Below are 21,753 nucleotides of genomic sequence, written 5' to 3' on the forward strand. Positions count from 1 at the left end.
GGACAGTAACTGTGTTTATACAGTAGTATTGGTCTCTGTTTCTGTACGTTGTGACCAACATTAACACCTTCTAGGTAAAATTACTAAATTATTAACCATGCAAAAGACAAAAATGGCAACAGAGGTCAGAAGGGGGTAGCTTCCCAGTGACACGTGCAGAGTTCTTCTGTCTTCCTGCCAGCACATCTTCTAGCTGTACAGCAGTACAAGAAATAGCACATCAGCTCATTTAGAAGGCTCCCATAACAGCTGATGACATACAAAGTAAGACATTTCACATGTTTCCACTGCACCAGTGTCCTTCAGCACGTGTAATGGAGGATGTTCACTGAACAAACCAGTACTTCACCTCTTACTTTCCCCTTACTGCAATTACATAACTCAGTCAATGGCAGACCAGGCTGAGAGATTACAATCCCCAGCACACCTCCAGTCCCATCCCTGCCCTGTGGGCCTTAACTTCGTTTGGTTTCCTCTGAGATCACTACACAGATTCCAGTTAAGGACAATGAGCAATTCAGCCAGTGAAGCAGGAATATTACTTTTTGAGGAAAACACATCATTCAGGGTAGGCAAAAGAGAAAGAGGATAACTCCTCTGTCATTTAGATCCTGCCATCAATGTAGCACTTCTCGTAACTGTGTCCTTTGTACATGTTAATGAACTTATTTTCACACACAATGGTATCAACTGAATTAGTGTTCCATTTTATAGATAGGACACTGAACAAAAATACATTGCTGACATCTCTCTTCAGAGTACCTGTTATTTTTATCCATTCATTTGACTCCAGTTGCAGCTCTGATTATAACCCAGGTGTCTCAAGCTGAGTCACCAGAGAATTATACCTTTAAAACTATGGCTTAAATGACCTAATACAACACATGACCACCACAGCAGAGAAGTCGAGAGTGTATCTCTGCAATTCTCTGCTTTCCTTCACTTCCCTAGGTTGCTTGCTGCATCCTTCAATTTACAATTGAAGGCAGGGGTCCTGACATTTACAATTCCATAAGCTATTGTGTTCATCCCCTGGAACTATACATAGCAAACAATAAAATAAAGCTTTGACCTGTCAATGGATATTCAAGGATTGAATTATGTCAAATGTATAGAAAAAATCCCAACAGATTAGAGATGCCAGTCCTAATCATGGCATTGCCTAACCTTTCAGTGCTATACTTTACAATCTCAATGTTGTTTTAAAGCAATCTGCTGCCTGTCTATAACTTATCTGCTTGGATTTATACTTTCAGCACAATAAAACTATCAAAATGAACCAAATTCCATAATGCCACGTCCAGGATGTGGACATGACACTCACACTGATGTTGAACATCCTCCATACCTACTACACAGATCTTTGCTAGCTGGCATAACAGAGTATCTGGCAGAAGTAGCAGGTTGCCATTATTGACAAGGACCACATGCGTAGCACACGTCTTTCAGGTATGCAGTAACAACATTTGCAAAGTAGAAATATGTTGGGTCCAGGAATCCTGCTATCTATTCTAATCCTGGTATGGGTTTTCACCATTACAGGCAAGTCCTTCAGCCTTTTATCTCACCCAGATAATACCTTCTCTCTACTGGCGTCCAGGCTCAACCAAAAAGCTAGATTTGTCTTCCCTATTACTAGACTAATAATCTCTTAACCAGCATTTAACCTGCCATAGGTTTTTTATCACTTTTCAGAATTCAATTATGGTATTTTAGGAATACAGGTTAACACTACAGTCTACAAGCAGCTTCTCAAGTATAAACTCTAAGACTCAAATCTCTCAGAATACTACAGGTTTCTCAACTGAACTTACCATCATGTTATAAACTCTGTACTGCTCTGCAGAAAAGTAACACAATCACATCTCTGTTCCTAGGTCTTCAAGAACACAGTGTATTCAAGCTCACTGGAGAGCTTAGGAATCAGATGGTAATTTCCACAAGAACCCTTCAGCAGTGATTGCAGCAGCATAGTTACATTTACAATAGCTCTAAATAACTAGATGATATATTTAAAATTTCACAGTCAGTCTGCATGAAACTTTGTGTTCTCTAAAATGTGTGTGTGTGCAAAGGGAAAAACAGAGAAAGGAAAACTTTTGCTTCAGGCTTTCTCTTGGCTAAGGTGTGTCAATACTGACATCTCATCTAGCAGGATCTATTTCTATCTGCACTTTACATTATGATGTCTCTGCCTTCAATCTCAGGCCATTCCAAATAGTGAGAATAGCAAAAGAAAAATACTAAAGTTTATTTTCTGGTACATTTTGAGAAATGTGTGCAAGGCAGAGCAGCTCCCAGAATGCTTAAGTACTGCACACAACAACAGCATCAACCACACTGCTTCAAAAGCTAGTACCAGCTGGTGCAGAGATGGAGGCTACAGACATGATCCAATTCAATCTATTTCTCTTTTGGTACCTGAAGACTGACAGCCCTTGCTATTTCCCCTAACTGTCTTAAAATTACTACAATGATCAGGACAGAGAAGCAGTTTCAAACCATTTAGGCACCTATCCTCAGTGACCCAAGAACCTCTGAGATGTTCCAATTCTTGAACAGACACCATTCCCACGACAGGTACACAAGTGAGAACACATGCATCAGAATGAGGGGGAGCACTTCATACGTTTCTCTACTTTTCCTTAGTCAGTCTGAGACCAGACAAAGCAAAACTGGAAGATGTCCGCACTGGAGATATTTCTATCTTGGGAAAGAAGTCAAAAAGTACGTACCTGTATCTACAACTAAAAAAACCAAACCAACCACACTATACTCCCTTTCTTTTTTTCTTTCTTTTTTTTTAATTAGGAAGGAAAAAACATTTTGCATCAAAAAAATGATGAATTAGCAAGCTTCAGCAAAAATCCAAAAGTTAAACTAGATGCACTGTCTCTAGAACCAAAAGATAACCACCACTTGTTATCTCCCTACTTATCAGGTGTCATTTCTATTAAAATTTAATTCCTGAGTCAGTGAAAAAGTCTTTTGTGACACTGAGTATTATATCGACACTGTCAAAATAAATTAAAATATTCAGTCACAAGGAAGGAAGATACTGGAAAGAACTAGAAGGAATAACTGCATCTGTGTAAAGTTTTTGTATCATTAGTTTTATGTGTTTATATCTAAAAGTGGCAACACATTTATATTCATTGAAACATCTATGAAATCTTTGAAAAGTTTGAATAAATATGGGTAAACTTCCACTGCAGAACAAAAAATTATTATCTAAGTTTTGACCCAAAGTAGGCAAAGCCCAGGAAATGTCAGATGGATTTAAAGATCTACAAAATCCTGGTTTCTTTGCATATCTCTGAAGTGGTTTAAACAGTTGGCCAGCAAATCCACAAGCAAACAGAAGTTTTCCATTGATAAAGAAAGAATTGTCAACACTATACCAACCAATTCCAGCCCCTCCATTCAGCATAAAGGTACCATCAGCAAAAGGAGAGTAGTGGCTAAAACCCACAGATACACAGAAATTACCATTACAATCCAGCCATCGAGAATCATCTAGTCCACTATCACATAACTGACAGCAGGTAATTGCAGATGCATGGCAGGAAAGCATAAGGATCCCACAGAGGGTAGATGGGGGTAGTCTGCATTCTCCCTCTTTGTATTAGCTTTCCTTCTGTGCTATAACCACGAAAAGCCTGAAGCACATCAGCTACTATCCTTCCAAATGATTATCATTTAATATGATTAGACACAAGAGCTTTCATTAACAAAATATTAATTGTACAGAAGCAAGCATCAAAAGTTAGGAAATGTCAAACAAAGTAGCCTGTGGAAAAAGAATGGCTTCTGGTGAATGCATCATATTACAGTCTTCAATGGCATGGTCCTGTACAATTTTTTCCGTAAGTGCTGCCTCATTGCATATACAGGATAAAAGACCTCACTTCATGAACAGCTGCTCAGTGCTTTGTTTTCTCCTCAATCTTCAGTCTGCAGCCTCCTGCTTTATTCAATATAGTCAATTCTTTAAAGCTTTGAAAAGAGAATTATTAATTTCCTCATAGGCTTTTCTCTTGCTACCAACAATTACAGCATTTCACAAAACACAACAAATATTAATGAATTCATTTTCTCAAAACCACAAAGGAGTAGCATTATAGCCCATTTTCCAATGGGGACTGGAGGTACATAGATTACATTAAGAAATTTTCATTGATCTAGGATGCCCCAATTGAGGTGACAAGGACCTGTTTAATTCCAACTGCAGACTGCATTATATGCAGTTTTAACGTTCAAGGCACATCGTCCATTCACCTCAGTTGCAGGTGTCAAGACTTAGCAACTCTGGGACCTCAAGCTCTAGCAGAAGGAAGAGACCTCAGAGCCACAGGTCAGGTAAGGAATATTCCTGGTAAGGGATGAAGAGTTAGTGACCTCTTGAAAGCAAGTCTGGTATAAAAGATCTGCGCAGCAAATTCCACAGCAGAGTCTGGTACAATATCTAATTCTCCAGGAAAATATAACTAAGCATCATACCACCAATCCTCCACCTGCAATTCCTAGCTTGAAATTTCATCTTCAAAGTTGCTTCATTCCACAGCCTCTCTGCTACTCAGCCCTGACATATCCATCAAACTTTTATCAGCACTGAGACAGCATTCGGTAAAAAGCCAGTGTGACTGTATATTTAAGAAATTTCATAAAAATATATGTGCCATAATTTTTGAATTTTCTAATGCCTGTGGTTTTTCAAAATTTAAGAAAACTATTTTTTGTGGTATAATTGATATGTAATCTTCCTATATTAAGAAAAAAAAAGGCAAAAACCTGCCACAGTTACAGTAGGTGGCATCACACTGACACCCACATGAACCACAGGTAGAGAAGGAAATTTTAAAACCATTTTTTAGACATCTGCCACCTAAACTGACACAAAATCACAGACAGGAGTAGGCTGTCAGCATACCACAGGTGACTGCTGTGCCTTAATACAGGGGTTTCCTAGATAGCTGCCAAGAGCAGTTATCTAGCCTAATTGCTCCACGCCTCTCCCACTCTCTTTTCCTCTCCAAATCTTTATCCCAGTCCCCTATCTCTCACTTAGCCAATCCAGTTTCCCAACTCAGTTACAGCCTACCTTATCAGAATTAGGACCTCCTCCTGCTTCAAAAGGTTCTCTTCAGACCTACAAAGCCTCAGCATGGCCTTTTGGCTTTTTTCTTGCTCAACCTCTTCCTTCCCATGTCAGCCAGCATTAGACTTCTTTCCAGAAACTCACCACAACTCCTGCCCCTCAATTCTCTTCTCATTTCTTGGCCCTAGAGTTTCCTCTCTCTGGATCTTTGGTTCTCCCCAGCCAGCCCACTCCTTCTCTACAGATCTCTCTTCTCATCCTTCATTCCCAGTCCCACTCCACTGGTTCTTCTATCAGCTCCCCCTGCCAAAAGGGCACAGGTTTTCTGCCCCAAATTTCTAACACAACTTTAACCAGCTGGTGCCCACTCCTCCCTTGTCACCAGCTTTTTGTCCCAGATGCTTTGTTAGTCCCTTACTGCCTGCCTGCCTTCAGCTGCCAACCAGCCAGGCATCAAGTCCCACTCAATTTCCCTCCTTCCCACTTCAGTCCCAGGCTCCTGTCCCCGCTACATCACCTGCCTTTTGTTCCTTCTGCTTTCTCACGGCTTCCTCCTCCACATACCTTAAATGACAGCGGATCACCGGCAGCACATAAAACACTGAGTTCTCAGCTGTCAGTACAGTGCCTGACTTCATCTCCACCTTGAGCCACCCATTACAAGGAATATCTGGTCCCACCAGGGTTGGGGTGTATTTAATTATTCACTGTAGAGGGAGTTTAAACAGTTCATTAACACACAGGAGATACACAAAGTCTAGCTTATGCAAAACAGACAAAGTCATTAGACTTTTAGCTACTAAAAGAAAATTTAAAACAAGATCCCTGGGAATGACCAAGCTGCATTATTTCAGGAGAATGTTTCTTTACTAAGTTTAAGCAAGGACAGGCTTATTAGCTTTTTTCCTTTTTCTTTTATTTTTTTTAAGTTAGCAAAAAGTATACCTGTGATATCAAAAACACTCCTAATTTCCTGTGTTTGTTATAAAGCGTGGGATGCTCAACATTCTCAAGAAAACGAGATGAATTTTCTTAATGATGTAAAATTTTTTTTTCTTCCCTGTCTTCAAGCTCAGTGACATCTGACCTCTTCTGGATGAACTAAAAAAAAAATTCTCTCAGACTGATTAAAAAAAAAAAAACCAAACCCCCAAAACCAGAAATTGATGCTACTATTTCTAATAAGTAATTTTTTACATTACAAGCACCTGATTATAAGCACTTGGAAGCAGGATTTTATAAGGCAGAGCAGCTTGACAACCTTAATTATCAGGAAGATCTACCAGCCTTTATACATTTCAAATTGTATAAAGAGTCTGTGGGAACTGCATTATTATCAGTGTAACAGCACCTCAACATTACTTTGGTTCCACTAAATTCAGGTTTGTTTATGCAGACTCAAATTATTTTTAAGACAACCCTTTGTTTACTATTTTTCAACAAAAAATAAATGATGGAATTGTGAACTTACACAAAAGAAAAGCCCAATACTGAGTTTCATATTCTTACCAAAAAAAATGAAAGGGGAGAATAAAATTTTTAAAATAAAACAAAATAATAATAATAAAAAAAATACACACTGTTGTGTTCACTGATACTATTGCACCAACAAATGCTACAGATATTTAGAAGCTGTCCCAAGTATCTGATAATAAATAAGAATTAAAAGTAAGAGCTGAAAATAAACAACGTATTTGATGCAAGAGGATGCAGAGGGAGTGCCTTCCAATACTCAGGAACTTGTCCTGTCCAGGACAAATGACAGATATCAGCTCTACCTTTCAAATAATTTGATCTAATTTGGATGATAATATTTTTGAAAGGGAACTCTGTCAGCACTTAACCATGATAAAAATCTTCAAGGAAAAGCTTATACTTCAAAGGAGAGTTTCCAATTAGTTTCGTACTAGTTTCCAGTATTCAAAATAGAAAAAAGAAAAGAAAAGAAAAGAAAAGAAAAGAAAAGAAAAGAAAAGAAAAGAAAAGAAAAGAAAAGAAAAGAAAAGAAAAGAAAAGAAAAGAAAAGAAAAGAGAAAAAAAGAAAAGAAAAGAAAAGAAAAGAAAAGAAAAGAAAAGAAAAGAAAAGAGAAAAGAAAAGAAAAGAAAAGAGAAAAGAAAAGAGAAAAGAAAAGAAAAGAGAAAAGAAAAGAAAAGAAAAGAAAAAAGAAAAGAAAAGAAAAGAAAAGAGAAGAGAAGAGAAGAGAAGAGAAGAGAAGAGAAGAGAAGAGAAGAGAGAAGAGAAGAGAAGAGAAGAGAAGAGAAAAGAAAAGAAAAGAAAAGTCATTTAAGTCAAAGAAATAAACCTCAAGGCTTGTTCACAGATTGCATAATGCAGCTGCAGATCAGCATAACAGTCGGGACAGCAACTCAGTAGCTACATATATATCACAGTGCAGAAATTGTTCCATTATACTGAAATTTGTGCATTGTAGATTCAAAGTTGAAGTTTTTTTCCTCTCTTCTGACTTCTTAGCCAGAATAACACTGACCTCATTGATACTAATTTTCATTTTTATCTTCATTTACGCATTTCCATGTCTAAGGAATTTGTCTTGAATTATGTTTAAAAGACTAAATTATCCAGGGGCTTCATGAATTTGAAAGAAATTAAAATTAATTGAATTTCTAAACTATTGAAAACTGGCAATTTTGAAAGCAATCGTGGTATATAATTAACAAGAGGCATAGGCAAACCTCAGTGCAGGGGTACATACTATTATGTATAAGATAGGGAAATATGCTGGAAATATAACATCTGTTCATTGGGCTGCACTGCCTCAAGAAAGGAAACAGCATCTCTGGCTTGAACTTAAATGGTGGCAATATTTATAGCAGAACATCTTTTCGCTCTATGCTAACAAAGTTCAGCAGAGCCAAGTTTCCTCTCTGAAGGATCTGGCAATAGCACAGCTCACACGTTGTGTAATGCCACAAGCACTTATGTAAGTGCTTTTCCTCAGAAATTCTACACAGAAAAATAAGCATCCAAAATCCTATTGTATAGGTAGGGATAATGAGTCAGAGCAACTGAATGACTTGCCCAGGGACATTGCTGTGAGTCAACAGACAGCCAAAATTCACATCTCTGGACCTTTAGCTTACTATTTTAACACTAATCTTCCTATCAGCTTAGCACTTGTTCACTGCAATTAAAAAGATGACTCTTCAGGGCAAAAAAATAAAGTCAATTGTTCCAAAAATCTTGGTTTTGATAGAAAGCGGGGAAGGGGAACTATAGGGAAGTCCTGACATTTTCTTAATACTTAGTCCTGGTTGCCAACCAAGTTAGGTCTAAACACTAATCTAGTGACTACATTGAGATCATAAAGTCACAAAGTCAATGGGAAAAGAAAAAATTAAGTAATTAAGCTGCACTCAGAGAACTGCAAGACTAACTTATGAAGCTGACATAGTTCTGCTCTCCCCTTGTATTATACAAATTAAACTAAGATCTGACTACATTTTGAAAAAGCCATGCCTTGTGAATGAACTGTATTCATCTGTTATTTTTACATGCACATCTGCCCCAAGATTGTTAACCTATTTGTCTTAATTTGGAGAGAATTAGCAAGGTGCTTGAAAACATAGAGCAATAGTGCAAGATAAAAAGGTGACATTCCAACCCTATTCCTAACAGTGTATTGACACAGAACATTTGATAGAAAACTTAGCTTTTCCTAAGGTTTTAACTGTTAAGTACACAATGTACATAAACCTAACCCTCAGCATCCTGCTGAACATCATTCTCTGTCAAGGGATCCATCTGAGGAACTCCTCACCCTTAGAAAAAGCGTTCCTCGACTGGATTCAATAGAGCCGATTTGGTCTCACTATCCAAGTGGATTCATAAAAATAACTTCATCTCTCCACAGTCCTAACTATTGTAAAAGGTATCAGTTGCTACATTCCTTTAAGTGTTGTAGAAAATTGGGGCTATAGCATGACACTGCACTCAAAATCAAAATACTGTGCTTATTTTCAAAGTTACATCCTTTGAAGTTATTTTGTAGACAGCCTAATGGATTAAGACAGTTTAAGATGGAGAGACAGCTTTCATGAAAAATATTCACTCAGTGGTAACTGGCTAATTCAGTCTTTATCAACTGTTTGAATTTTCATAAAAGTATCACTGCTTTATTTACAGTGCTAAAATAACTACCGAGTAGGTAGCAAAACCACGAATATTTTTATGATTGTGAAGCTACATAGTTCACCAGCTCTTAATTTAGTCTGGAAAAACATCTGTTCATAAAAATGTGGGGGTGAGTGCATGTAAGAGCAAAATTATTTTGCTGAATCCTTGTTCCTCCTTACTATCAAACCAGAGCTGTATCACTGAAATAGGTTTAACAATTATTCATTCAAATCTAGCTCTAAACCATTTTAAGATATAATACAGAGATTAAAATATCAAGAACATAGATTTGGGTCATTTCTCTCTACACTGAAAATATAATTTATTCTTAGTATATTGATATTTTGTATGGAAGAAGCAGTATATGCATTAACACCACTTGTTGAGGAAAATCAGTCTCTGCAGTAAGCATCATGTCTCTTGCTGTATAAAAGTACATATGACAGCCTTGAGAATCAACAGTTGAGGCACAAACCCTAAATAATATAAAAGGCTGAGCCGATTTACTAATTCAGAAAGTGTGAGTTCAGGCATATACCTACAGAGACACAATCTGGAGCAAAATTCAACTTCAGCAACCCAATTCTGCAATTCAATGTCTTTAAATAAAACCTTTTCATGAATTAGATTTCTCATTAATTTTGTCCACAATAAGTTGCTTTTCCAGTTAGTCTAATTACAGTTCTCAAAAAAGTAATTATTAAAAATAATTTTAAAATGTCAAGATGATTGGAAAGTTGTCAGAATGTCTACTTACAAAAAATAACTCATTGAATGAGTTACTGAGCTCCTAATTAGAAGTTACAATTATATTCTCATTTTTCTATGTTTCCAAAAGAAGGGAGAACATTTTCAATTTTACCAAAAAGAAAAAACACTTTTTCTAAACACTGTAAATACCTCAGAAATAATGTTTCATAGCATAAAAAACCCCAAGTGAATAATATAGAATAAACTTTAACGTTATATGCAGATTTGAGATAGTCCTCTTGACAAAGCTAAAAACACTTCCTCTTTAAAGATCCTTCTTTTAGTTTTAGCTACATTTGCTGAATCACTGGGGCTGATTTTACGGAAGCTTCCTTCCAGCAGATTGATTTTCTTCTTATTTTCATCTGGGGTTTTTTTCCAGATAGAGTAGTTCAGGTGTTTGCAACACCAAAAATACAAAAAGAAATTCATCTTAAAGTGTTGAAGTGTTTCATTACAGAACAAATGGGAGATACTTTGATGAGAAACAAAGTTATTTAAAACAGTGATAAGAAGCAGCTCCCACAGAAAGTTTTAAAATATTTCAATTATATTGAATTATTAAGTATTTTAATTATATTTAATTATTATATGTCAGTAGCTGTATATATTACACTGTACATAATCCTAAGAAAATATGGACCTTTTAAAGCCCACAAAATGCTATGCACCTAAGTTAAACGTTCTAAAATTTTGGTATAAAGTTTTAATTCATGTATGATAGTGCTGTTAACCTCTGAACACTGACAGGTACTCTAAACACCTCAATTATGCAATGTGGACAGATTTCTTTTTTTCTGTATTTTCTTTTTTTTTTTAGTAGTAAATTTTTCAACTCCTATTCCATTATTGAAATGAACACAAATTAGATTAGTCACATATCAATGTCACACTTTCCAGACCTTCATTGTCTTGGTTTGCAAAACAGTATAAAATACCAGTTTAAACACCTTAAGCTATACTTCTGTGGAGATGGAAATGTAAACCAGGCTTTAGTATAAGCCTTTTATTAACTGGTTTTTTCTGTAGAGGAAGCACTGTACAGATATACTTATAGAACTTACCAAATATCTTTCTGAAGAGACACTGACTAAAATAAGATCATCTCCAACACGCACTTTTTCTCCTTCTGATCGTTGCTTGGAAGCAGGATGGATGGTCCACCAGCATGCCTCACCTATATCATTAATGAGTAACAGCACAGAAAGAAATTAGAAAGAAAATGCCCAACATTATTGCCATTACTTTCACATTTATCTCAGTCCTAAAGTTCTGACCCAGTTTTCAGTTGGGTAAGCCACGTGTCCATGTGTTTTCAATAACTACTATCATTCCTGCACCACCTTATCAGAAACTCAGTTGGAAATAATACAGATAGGCAGAAGACAGCAAGACCTCTGGAACAGTGATTCCAGAGCTGAGTAAGGAGGCGGCTCTCTGTGTTCGCTAGGCAACCTGGTCCAGGCTGCTTTTTCCCAATCACCTTCGTTCCAGGTTCTGGGAAAAACATCAAAGAATATTCCACTGAGAATTAGGAGAAAGAAGTGGGGCAACCCATCACTAAGGGCAATAAAAATAAGCATCTACAATATCGCTTAAAATAATATTTGAAAGATCTCATCAATCTGAATTCAATTATGTTCTTCCACTTCTACTGACTGTTAGTGTCTCTAATTCCCCAGAATATTTATAAGTATTAAAGTCACAAATTCTGTTTCCATGATAAACCTTGCTTTCAGATACACTTTTTGAACAAAAAGCGTGCTTTTCAGAAAAAATCTCTTTGATCTTGGAACTGTTCAATTGTTGCTGTTATTAGCGTTATTACTCTTAGCTAGAGTAAGGCTTTAAAAGACAAGCAAATTTATTATTTCTAATGAAACAATTACAACAAACTGATGGCATTGTAAGAAGCTATATCAGTCTTAAAAATACAAATAAATCCCAGTCACCAGCAGTTCTAAAACTTTAATAGAATCTTTATTTAAGGTAATACAAGTTTAAAAAAGTTCCAGCAGAAGGCTTCTACAGGAATAACAACTTGGGAATATTCCTTTACTTATATTCAATATTATAAATTCATATTTCAATATCAATTGGCATGTTTACATCTCATAGAAATTACATAATCTATTAGAAAATGTAGATAAGATATTGAATGTGTACGACACAGAAATATTGCTTTGTTTCTTTAGTCCTAAATTTTACATGATTTATATGTGTTTATAGGTCTCTATTCAGGTTTTTAGACTGAAAGTCTTCTTACTACCTAGTCTTTTAAACTAGTGTTTACCTGTTGTGTCCTCTTGCAATCCTACATCAAATGCCAGCTTATCCATTGAAGATCGAGATGTAGAGAGGCAGCATAGATACTATCAAAAGAAAAAAGCATGCATTACTAGTTCTGCTCACATCTGATAATCCAGTGAAATATAAAAAGCCATCAACCTACTAACATAGGATTAACTGTTCTTAAATTATCCCCTCTCGTTACTATCAAGAACATATATGCCTGATAAAGTGAATGGCACTCAAGGAGACTTGACAAAGATATATGTTCTAAAATAAGCTCCCAGTCTATCCAAGTTATCTTTCCACTGAGACGGGAATACTGAAAGTGGAAACAAAGGAGCTGGTTGTATCGAATCTCAGCCCCATGAAGTCTCACTGGTAGTTAAGGAGTTTGGAACCCGTATAACTCATCACAGAATTGAAGAGTAAGGCTTCTGTCCAAAATATGTGCAAGAAGGAATTTCCTTTTCCACTCACTCTCCAACATGTGTTCAGGTTGCCAGCCAGATGCCAGCTGTGGATTCAGTCGCAGCTTATGCAATATGCAATATGCAAGGGAAAAGAAATGAGAAATCACCAGTTCAAAACAGACTGACAAACAGAGAACTCGTCACTATGGAGCCAGACTTAGTTTTAGCACTTACACAGATACAACCAGCTTAGTTTCGTATTTTCAAGTATCTACCCTTCACAAAGTTTTCCATTAACCACAGGTAAAATGATCTTTGATATGAATAATTCTCCAGATATCAGTAAATGGTAATAGTCTGGACACTTTCAAACATAACTTTTATACAAAAAATAAATCATTGCTGCTATCAACCTCTGTTACATACCATGCCGCTGTAGGAATGGCGCAGCAAGATTGCATGCCCATAGAGTAGCGTTCGATGACCGCCACCTTGTGCAGACTGAAAGATAAAGAGAAGTGATATACTGGTATGTTGTAATAAAATGGGGCCTTTTGAGAAAGAAAAAAGAAAAAAGAAATTCTCATCAACCTCTGGACAATCTGGGACAGAGGAGTCAATTTCCTGATGAAGTGTTATTCCGGGATTAGTTCAAGACGGTAGTTTTATGAATGTGTTCTCTAGTTTTGATTGCCTCTAATATATTGACCTTTTAAGTCCTTAGGACAGATCTAAGGTAGAATTTGGACAGGCGAATCTAGAAGCTACTGACTTTTTCTATCAGAAGTGTGCAATTCACTGATGAGGGAAAATGGTATACTTTCTACTGTCACCTATTTGGTGTAAAAAATATTCTAGAAGCTTGAATCCTTCTTGCGTGTGATAAAAGCAGGCAGCCTCTAGTGAAGAGCAGCTTTGATGCATGTCACACTACCCTCTACACCCTTATGTATTGTTAAATCTCTCCATATTCACCCATTTTCCCCCAAATGATACACTTTTCTATACAGAAGGTATGCAGAGAGAGCTTCTGGAGTATTGCCCCTGTTATACCAGAAAGCATTAATGATATATGAACCACACTGAAGATCATCAACCTCCAGACTGCTTGCCCCACAGTGTTTAAATACTATCAGACAGAATTCTTTATCTTCTAGGCCAGGTAAGTGCTCAAAGACATCGAAGCTAACTCAGCAGGATTTGGGGGTTCTGAAATCATGCCCGAGTAAACATTCCTATTCAGAAATGCAGCATAAATCTTGAGTGAAAGAAAATCAAAGTAATAAAATTCACTTTTATCCCAACAAACTGCAACCATTTTTTTCACAATATTTTCATTACAGTTTCTATTTATCTATAATCAGTTTAAACACTCATGAAAGAATAAATAAATCTTATTAAAGCATGAGCAACCTTTCAACTTCTGATAAAGATTTATGAATTCCTTAGACTGAGATGCAGCTGACTGACATTGGTCAGGAGCAAAGACTGTCAGACAAGACACTGTCAAAAGCATAAGTCCACATGCCTCTCTTCCTCCAACAGAACATCTTGCGTAACATTATGCACATCACACTCTTCAAGCAGTATTGATAAATACACATTTTTGAGTCTATAAATGTGACAACTCCATAAGCAGCATTAGTCTTTCATATAGGACTCCTAATTTAATGTCTTATATACAGCATTTATACCCTTTCTTTTATCACAGTAGACTGACCTTCTGTTTGACTGGAGCATCAGATTCATTACAGAGTAAGTTGGAAATAATCATACTATGTTATCTCTCTGGCAGCTTCATTTCAGTGCTGAAGATCAATTTAACTGAATGGCTATGGTGGCAACATACAATTATTTCTCCTCCTCCCTTACTGGTTGTCCTTCCTTATCTTTTATCCATTAGTATATTTGTTGAACTTTGAGTTACTTGGTCAAAGGAAAAAAACAAAAAGAGGAATAGGTGGTGAAAAAGCAAGCACTTCAAAAACATAATCATTTTAGCACTTTTAAGAAACTGCCAGGAATTTCTGGCTTTTATGTTTATTGAGAAGAGAGCATCTTGATGGACAAAAGGTATATTTTGACTTTCGATAAACTGCGTAGCAGTCAAAATGCAGGGAGGCATATTCAATAACCTCTCTGGAAGACTGAATGACATGAATTTTTATTAAGAAAGAATAAAAGTCATGGTCTTTGTCACAGACACAGTCTTGACAGTAAGACATGAAGATTTAGCTTTGAACTACCATTACTATCATCGCTTTTTCCAAAGGCACAAGGAAAGAACGAGACATTTGATAATGTCAGGCCCATTGTGCCAAAGATGAATGCTGAATGTCTGCTGCTCATCACTCTGGGGAAGATGAGAAAAACGCTGTGAACATACTGCCTTACCAACATTTCAGATTTTACCAGAAGCTTTATCAACAGCAGGCATAGGTACCCAACAAAGTCACTAATATGGACAAAAGTTTGAAATTTCACTGATATTTTTGTCAAAATTATTCTGTGTTACTAGCCATAAATTTGATACCTAAGATACAGATTTGGTTGCCTGTTGTGCAAAAGGTGAGAGGAATAGTGATTAACAAAATCATAGCTATGTTAGCTCGCCCTTGTTTTGGCCATATTGATTCGTCTGTCTAGCACCTATTTTGTTAAATGACCATTTGTAGCTGGAGAGGAGAAAAGTTGGCTCAAAAAAATTTCAATTACGTCTGTGAAAAATGGGGACTGGTTTTTTAGATCATTTTTCCCAAGAGGATTAAAGTAATTCTTTTGAACCAAATTTTCCCCATTAAAAAAATGCAAGCTAGTTTGCTGTTTCTGTTTCTTAGACAGAAAACAAAGAGTTGCAAAAAACATTTCAAGCATTTTCCACTTAGAGGTTTCTGAGAGGCAATTATAATCAAGCCATCTACATGGAGGGAAAGTGAAAAGATGAAAAAGAAAAATACAGGAAAGGCTGGAAGAGAAAGCTGGTACTATGAAACTGCCTTCCATTTTGGAGCCTGACTTGCAGGATATGTACATACCTATAAGTTAATTTCCTATTTTAAAGGCTCATTTCACAACTAAATACTCAGCATTTATCTTTATGCGAGAAACTGCATAGGAAGTAGCTGTTGGGCCATGATTGTCTACTGAAAGAGTCTTTGATTTTCAAAATAATCCATTCCTACCTAGAATGTTGCAGAGAACTAAATTTTCCACATGTTAAAAAAAAAAAAAAAGATTAAAATAAAATAAATATGAAGGTTAACAATTGGACTTCTATGGCAAAGTTGCAACATTCCAAGATGAGGTGTGCCACTGAAGTTTCACCAAGTTTCTAGTAATAGTCAAAAAATAATATTTCAGAAGACACTGCAAGTAAGACTTCTTGGGAGCCACAACCCTGACTAATTCAATCTGTAATGCCCACAGATTTTTTCACAAATATATGAATGGCATTATAATGCAAGCAAGTTTCTAACCACCACATTATTTATAATGAGTCTTATTTGCTTTATGTTTTTCATTTCCATTTTTTGGATTAATTTCTAAGATGGACAATACTTTCCTTGAATAAAACCAAGCAGGAGAAAAATAATACATTTGTGTTCAAAGAAGAATTTATCCATTAAGTTCTACAAGCTATGCCATTCAGGAGTATCAATTATATGAACACAAAACTCTTCTCCTCATTTTATCCTCCAAGAATCTGGGATTTAGAATAAGACTTGAAAAGCCTTCAGAACTGGTAAACACTACGGTCAATAAATTGAGATTGAAAGCATACAGGGCAAATTCACACTGCTTGTGAAAACTTCATATAAACTGCCCACCTCTAGTCTAATATTTCTGCAGCTGGAATACAAGATTAATTTGGAGTCTTCTCATTACCCAAAAGCCATTGCCAAAGCAAAGACAATTTAGAATACAACAACAACAATTAGAGCTGAAGAAATTAGCATTCAAAATATATAAACAGCTTTCAAGTTCAATGCATTGTTAGACCAGGCAATGAGAATAGACTACTAAGATCTGAGCTGCTTAATTTGATGCAAAGACTGTTATCTTGAAACAAAAATACAGAATGAAAATAAGTTAAAATTGGGAAATACTTATTTTCCTTGTTTTCTTAATAGAAATAGGATTAAAATGCCAAAAAGAACTTAAAAATTACAACCTACAAACTATCTAGTAAAATATGCAAATGATGGAAGCAGCATAACATGAAATATTTACAATTAGATTGAACAAAAATTTATATATTTTACTGGGAATACCAATCCTGCAGTAAGATACGTTATACATGACTCAACAGACCTTTTATATCTGTACAATTTTGTATATACACGTGTCATACGTACAGACATGCAATCACCTGACAGATTAAAATAGGTATTATTTCACTGATGTTAATTCACACAGTAGCACTTGCACCAGTTGTGCCTATGGCTGCATTGCTACACTTGTGGCTGTACATGAGAAGCTGCAGGAAATTTATCACGGTGACAATGAACAAGTGGTTTGGAGCCATTTTTGCTTCTGGGAACCTGACTTAAGATGAGAATTTTTAGAGACTAGTGAATAGCCCTGTGGCATCCAAGGAGATTTGGAGTCAAATAGCCATTACCTTTCCCTTCTTTTCAAGAGAACAGCCTTATTTCTACTAGAGAAAACATTTCTTAGACCAGTGAGTACTCTACTGCAAGCAAATGCTGACATTCCTTTGCTGACAGGTCTACGCAATCTCCAAATTTATGAAAAGGGAAAAAGCGATGAGCTTCAGGGAGATACCAGAGAAAGACAAACATGTGAAATCATGTACTTACACAGGATAGTTATTTCAGTGTTTTGTGTGTGTACAGACAAAGCTTTTGTAACGCTGTCATTATACAAAATCTAATGCTTGAGAAAGCCTGACAGCAATTGCATTTAGCATGTGGCTATTCAGACAACTCTAGTCACCCATGAAAGCAATTTAAAAATACAGAATGTGTCATAAGAACACAGGAACTGAAGCACACTCTCTAGAAAATCATACAAGATAACACTGGGAGTTATTAAGAACAATGTAATGGCTTTTCCTGCCTCATTCCATGATGAAACCATAAGAGCAGAATGGAATTAGTGGCACATGCTGTAGGGAAAATGACAGTACAAAGACTAGATTGTAAGTAAGTACAGTTTTGATGGACTTAAAAATAAAAAAAATCAAGTAAACACTAAGCTAGAAGACATCGGTAGTAAATCCTTCAAAAATGCAATCCATCTAATTTACAGAAATGGTAAATTACGACCTAATTGCAACCAGCTGTTTAGCCTGGTATTTCCTCTGTGCCCCAGACCCAGCCGTAGGAAACATCAGCCCAAATAGTCTAGATGGAACTTAGGACCACTCAATATTGCTCTGAATGGGTTTCTAAATAATGCTACACGGCACTGAAAATGTTTAACACGTGAGAGCAGCTGTACAGTAAAAGAAGCAAGGTGCTCCCTGTTTTTCTTCACAAATACTTTCCAAGGCAAATACTGCAAGATAATGTAAAAAATTTCAAATATGACTTTTAGTGGCTATTTCATATGTACAGTGGAGTAAAACAACGTCCTTTAAAGCACTGAGTACTTACACTTCATTAAGATGGAGGAAGCCTCTGAAGCAAAGCCTAAGTTAACACTTTATTGCCAAAGCCGACTGGGAAATCAATGCTTACTGGATTTAGTGTTGTCACAGACTTAAAATGCTAACAGCAGCTTATAACTGCAACATGTAATAATGGAACAGTGATTTCAAAACACACCAACTTGGTATTTAAAACAACAATATTGTCCACTTTCGTATTTAAACAAAATATGGGAAAAGCTAATTGTTTCTACTAATGACGGCCATCTTACACTTAAAATAGATGCTGGAGAAAACAGCATGTCAAACAGAGGACCCCTATACTACTACAAAACCACTTGCAAATATAAATACGAAAGGATTATCTTCTCCATGATGAATGTGTTCTAAGTTTCATGAAGTTCCATAGTTTATTTCTAACATTTATACTATGAGAAAACTACAGAATGAGGGAAAAAAAATCCTATCTCTAAATCTAGACATTTAGTTCAAATGTATAAGCAGAAGTATATAATTAAACACAGAATATCCTACAGTTACCTGCTTTGAACCCTTTTAAATTAAAAACCATCACCACCACAAAACTAAACCAAGCAGGAAATTGCACCTACCAGTGATGGACGCCCTAAAGAATTATATATAAACAAAGTATGTGTTCCTCCAGTGATGGAACCTTCTCAAAGTCCCTTCCCTGGGACTCACATTGGGGCTGTCAAATTTCCCATTCAGAAGCAGCCATTACATTCTGAAATTGTGTTTTTGATCCATTAGAAGAGAAATCAGATAGGAAACGTGGGTCTGATCACAAGTATTGGCTCAAAAAAAATCAACTACCACGCATTCTGAGTAAAAGTATATTTAGGCCTGGACTATGCTGCTCCCAGTCACAAACTACTGGGTGTCAAGATCAGAGATGTAAGGCTGCTGGCTGCCGTCAATGCCTTTTGCAAGAGGTTGATGAAAGTTTTTAAACCAGCAGGCTAATATAAGTATTTAACCTGAGCTGGTTCTTTAGAAAGAAAACTGTGAGTGCACAATGAGGAACATGTGCTTTGTTTATATATAATTCTTTAGGGCTTCTGATCTGCAAGACAGAATGAAAAGTACTGAAAGGACGTGTGTCCTGGTTTCAGCTGGGATAGAGTTAATTTTCTTCCTAGTAGCTGGTATACTGCTATGTTTTGGGTTCAGTATGCGAAGAATGTTGATAACACACTGATGTTGTCAGTTGTTGCTAAGTAGTGTTTAGACTAAAGTCAAGGACTTTTCAGCTTCTCATGCCCAGCCAGCAAGAAGGCTGGAGGGGCACAAGAAGTTGGGAAGGGACACAGCCAGGACAGCTGACCCAAACTGGCCAACGGGGTATTCCATACCATGTGATGTCATGCCCAGTATATAAACTGGGGGGAGTTGGCCTGGGGGGGCGGATCGCTGCTCGGGAACTGACTGGTCATCAGTTGGCAAGTGGTGAGCAGTTGCATTGTGCATCACTTGTTTTGTATATTCCAATTCTTTTATTATTATTATTGTCATTTTATTATTATCATTATTATCATTATTTTCTTCCTTTCTGTCCTATTAAGTTGTTCTTATCTCAACCCATGAGTTTTATTTTTTTTTCCCCCGATTCTCTCCCCCATCCCATGGGGTGGGGGGGAAGTGAGTGAGTGGCTGTGTGGTGCTTAGTTGCTGGCTGGGGTTAACCCACAGCAATGTGGAATAAATGTAGATCTTGAAAGCATTTGAGTCCTTACTCGGGAGAAGGAAAACTCCATGATGGCAGAATTAGCCATGAAGTGAAAGAAACTGGAAAAAGACTAAAAGGAACTGGGAGGAATAGGAGGGAAGGATGTCCCACAGTCTAAAACCATCTCACTATGGTTCTACACATAAATATTTGCATCATGCTACAACCATTTCTGTAGAGGAAAGGATGCTCAATATTATGTTTCCATAGCAATGCAAAACCTACTCATCTATTGATTTCATTATTAATATGCAATTTTTTAATCTGTTCTAGACCAATGCTGAGGGAGGCCAGTATTTATCTAAAAACAGGAGTGATGATACAATCCTACAAGCTGACTAGAACTGGAGACCACTACAGGTAAGCGTTCAATGAGACCTCTTACTCCCCACAATTATATCACTGTCTAAATTTTTTCACACCGAACACAAATTCAGGTGACTAATGAGAGCTTCTTTCTAATACCAGACAACAGGCAGCTGGAAAACACAGGAAGGCTCGTTCTCTTAATACCAGCATGATCAGTAACAGCCTATGAAAATCTAAAAGAATTTCTTGATGACAAAACACAAACTCAGATTAATTTAGCCTAAGGCAACTAAATAACCAGTGGAAAGAAAAAGGCACTTTTGGTGAGTAATTCAGCCCACCTAGAATCTGAGAAACTCTGTGATGATACCTATGCTTCTGCTTGTGGTTACACAGGGAGCTTAGGGTATCCATGGCTGTAAGTCAGGCATTTCAGTTTTGTGGGATTAATGCTGGCCAAAGAGTCCACAAAACCCCAAGCAGTGGTGAAAACAGAATGTGTGGAAACAGGCTGAGTCACTGCAGAACTTGTGTAGTAACCCTCGAAGAGAGCTAGAAGGCTTGTGAGACAAGATTAGTCAGGCAAAACTAAACAATTCACACTTGGAATAGCAACACTGGGAAATTACATCTTCAGCAGCATTGGAGAACTTGAAAATGCTGCAAGCAGTAAAGACTACAAACAAAGTTGCATAGTGTGAGCCAAGGAGTTTTACATGTTCTTCTTGTTCATAGAAGTATCCATTTTCTTTAAAAATCTTGATACAAAAAAGACAGAATTTCCTTTCCAAAGTAAGAGCATCCAGGTCCAGATGCCTTGAATTCTTCTACCAAAACCCAAAAATGCTAATGAGACCCTTCTGCAATTGCTGTGCTCTTGGGCTGCCGTTTCCAGTGGTTGGCACCAAACCCATAGCATTGAGTTGCTTAGAATTTAAAGATGTAAAGTAAATCAATTCACTGAAATGTAGCATTGTGGTAATATTCCTTCACCCTGCTCATATCAAATAACAGCAACACCAAAGGGCGAATTCAAACCAGCCTAAAACCTCTTTGTTTGTCTCACTGTAGCCTATATATCGTGTTACAATGGAATAACAAACAGGAAAGTGAACCTATCAAGACTTAATATATGCTATACATATTCTAGTCTTTACACCTTACTTTTAAATAACTATTTAGTTGATTGACTTTTCATGGAATTCACTACAAAACAGTAAATGCTGCAGAAATTCAGGTATGGAGGTTAGTATGACTGATGACTCTGCTGATACCTACTCTTAGATAATGATGGAGCTCTGTGACCAAAAAAAAAAAAGGAAACAAACCAAACTTCTTTCCCTGACATGATCAGCAGTTACTTCCTACTTTGTGTCATGCCAAGCCAAAGAACAGAAAAAA

At 36.7% G+C, this 21,753-nt stretch overlaps 1 protein-coding gene across 9 annotated transcripts in view; it reads right to left on the reverse strand.

Annotated features, from left to right (window-relative positions):
- The window catches only part of RYR2 (ryanodine receptor 2), a 449,694-nt gene that overhangs the window by 263,514 nt on the left and 164,427 nt on the right, over positions 1 to 21,753 (reverse strand). For all 9 annotated transcript variants that reach the window (XM_052805738.1, XM_052805746.1, XM_052805744.1 and 6 more), the window contains 3 exons: positions 13,112 to 13,186; positions 12,277 to 12,355; positions 11,048 to 11,160 (listed from right to left, as the gene is read on the reverse strand). In XM_052805738.1, the coding sequence (XP_052661698.1) occupies positions 11,048 to 11,160; positions 12,277 to 12,355; positions 13,112 to 13,186 (267 nt within the window). The remainder of the gene's footprint in view (positions 1 to 11,047; positions 11,161 to 12,276; positions 12,356 to 13,111; positions 13,187 to 21,753) is intronic.

Source organism: Harpia harpyja, chromosome 13 (genome assembly GCF_026419915.1).
Source record: "Harpia harpyja isolate bHarHar1 chromosome 13, bHarHar1 primary haplotype, whole genome shotgun sequence".
In the NCBI taxonomy this organism is placed as follows: domain Eukaryota; kingdom Metazoa; phylum Chordata; class Aves; order Accipitriformes; family Accipitridae; genus Harpia; species Harpia harpyja.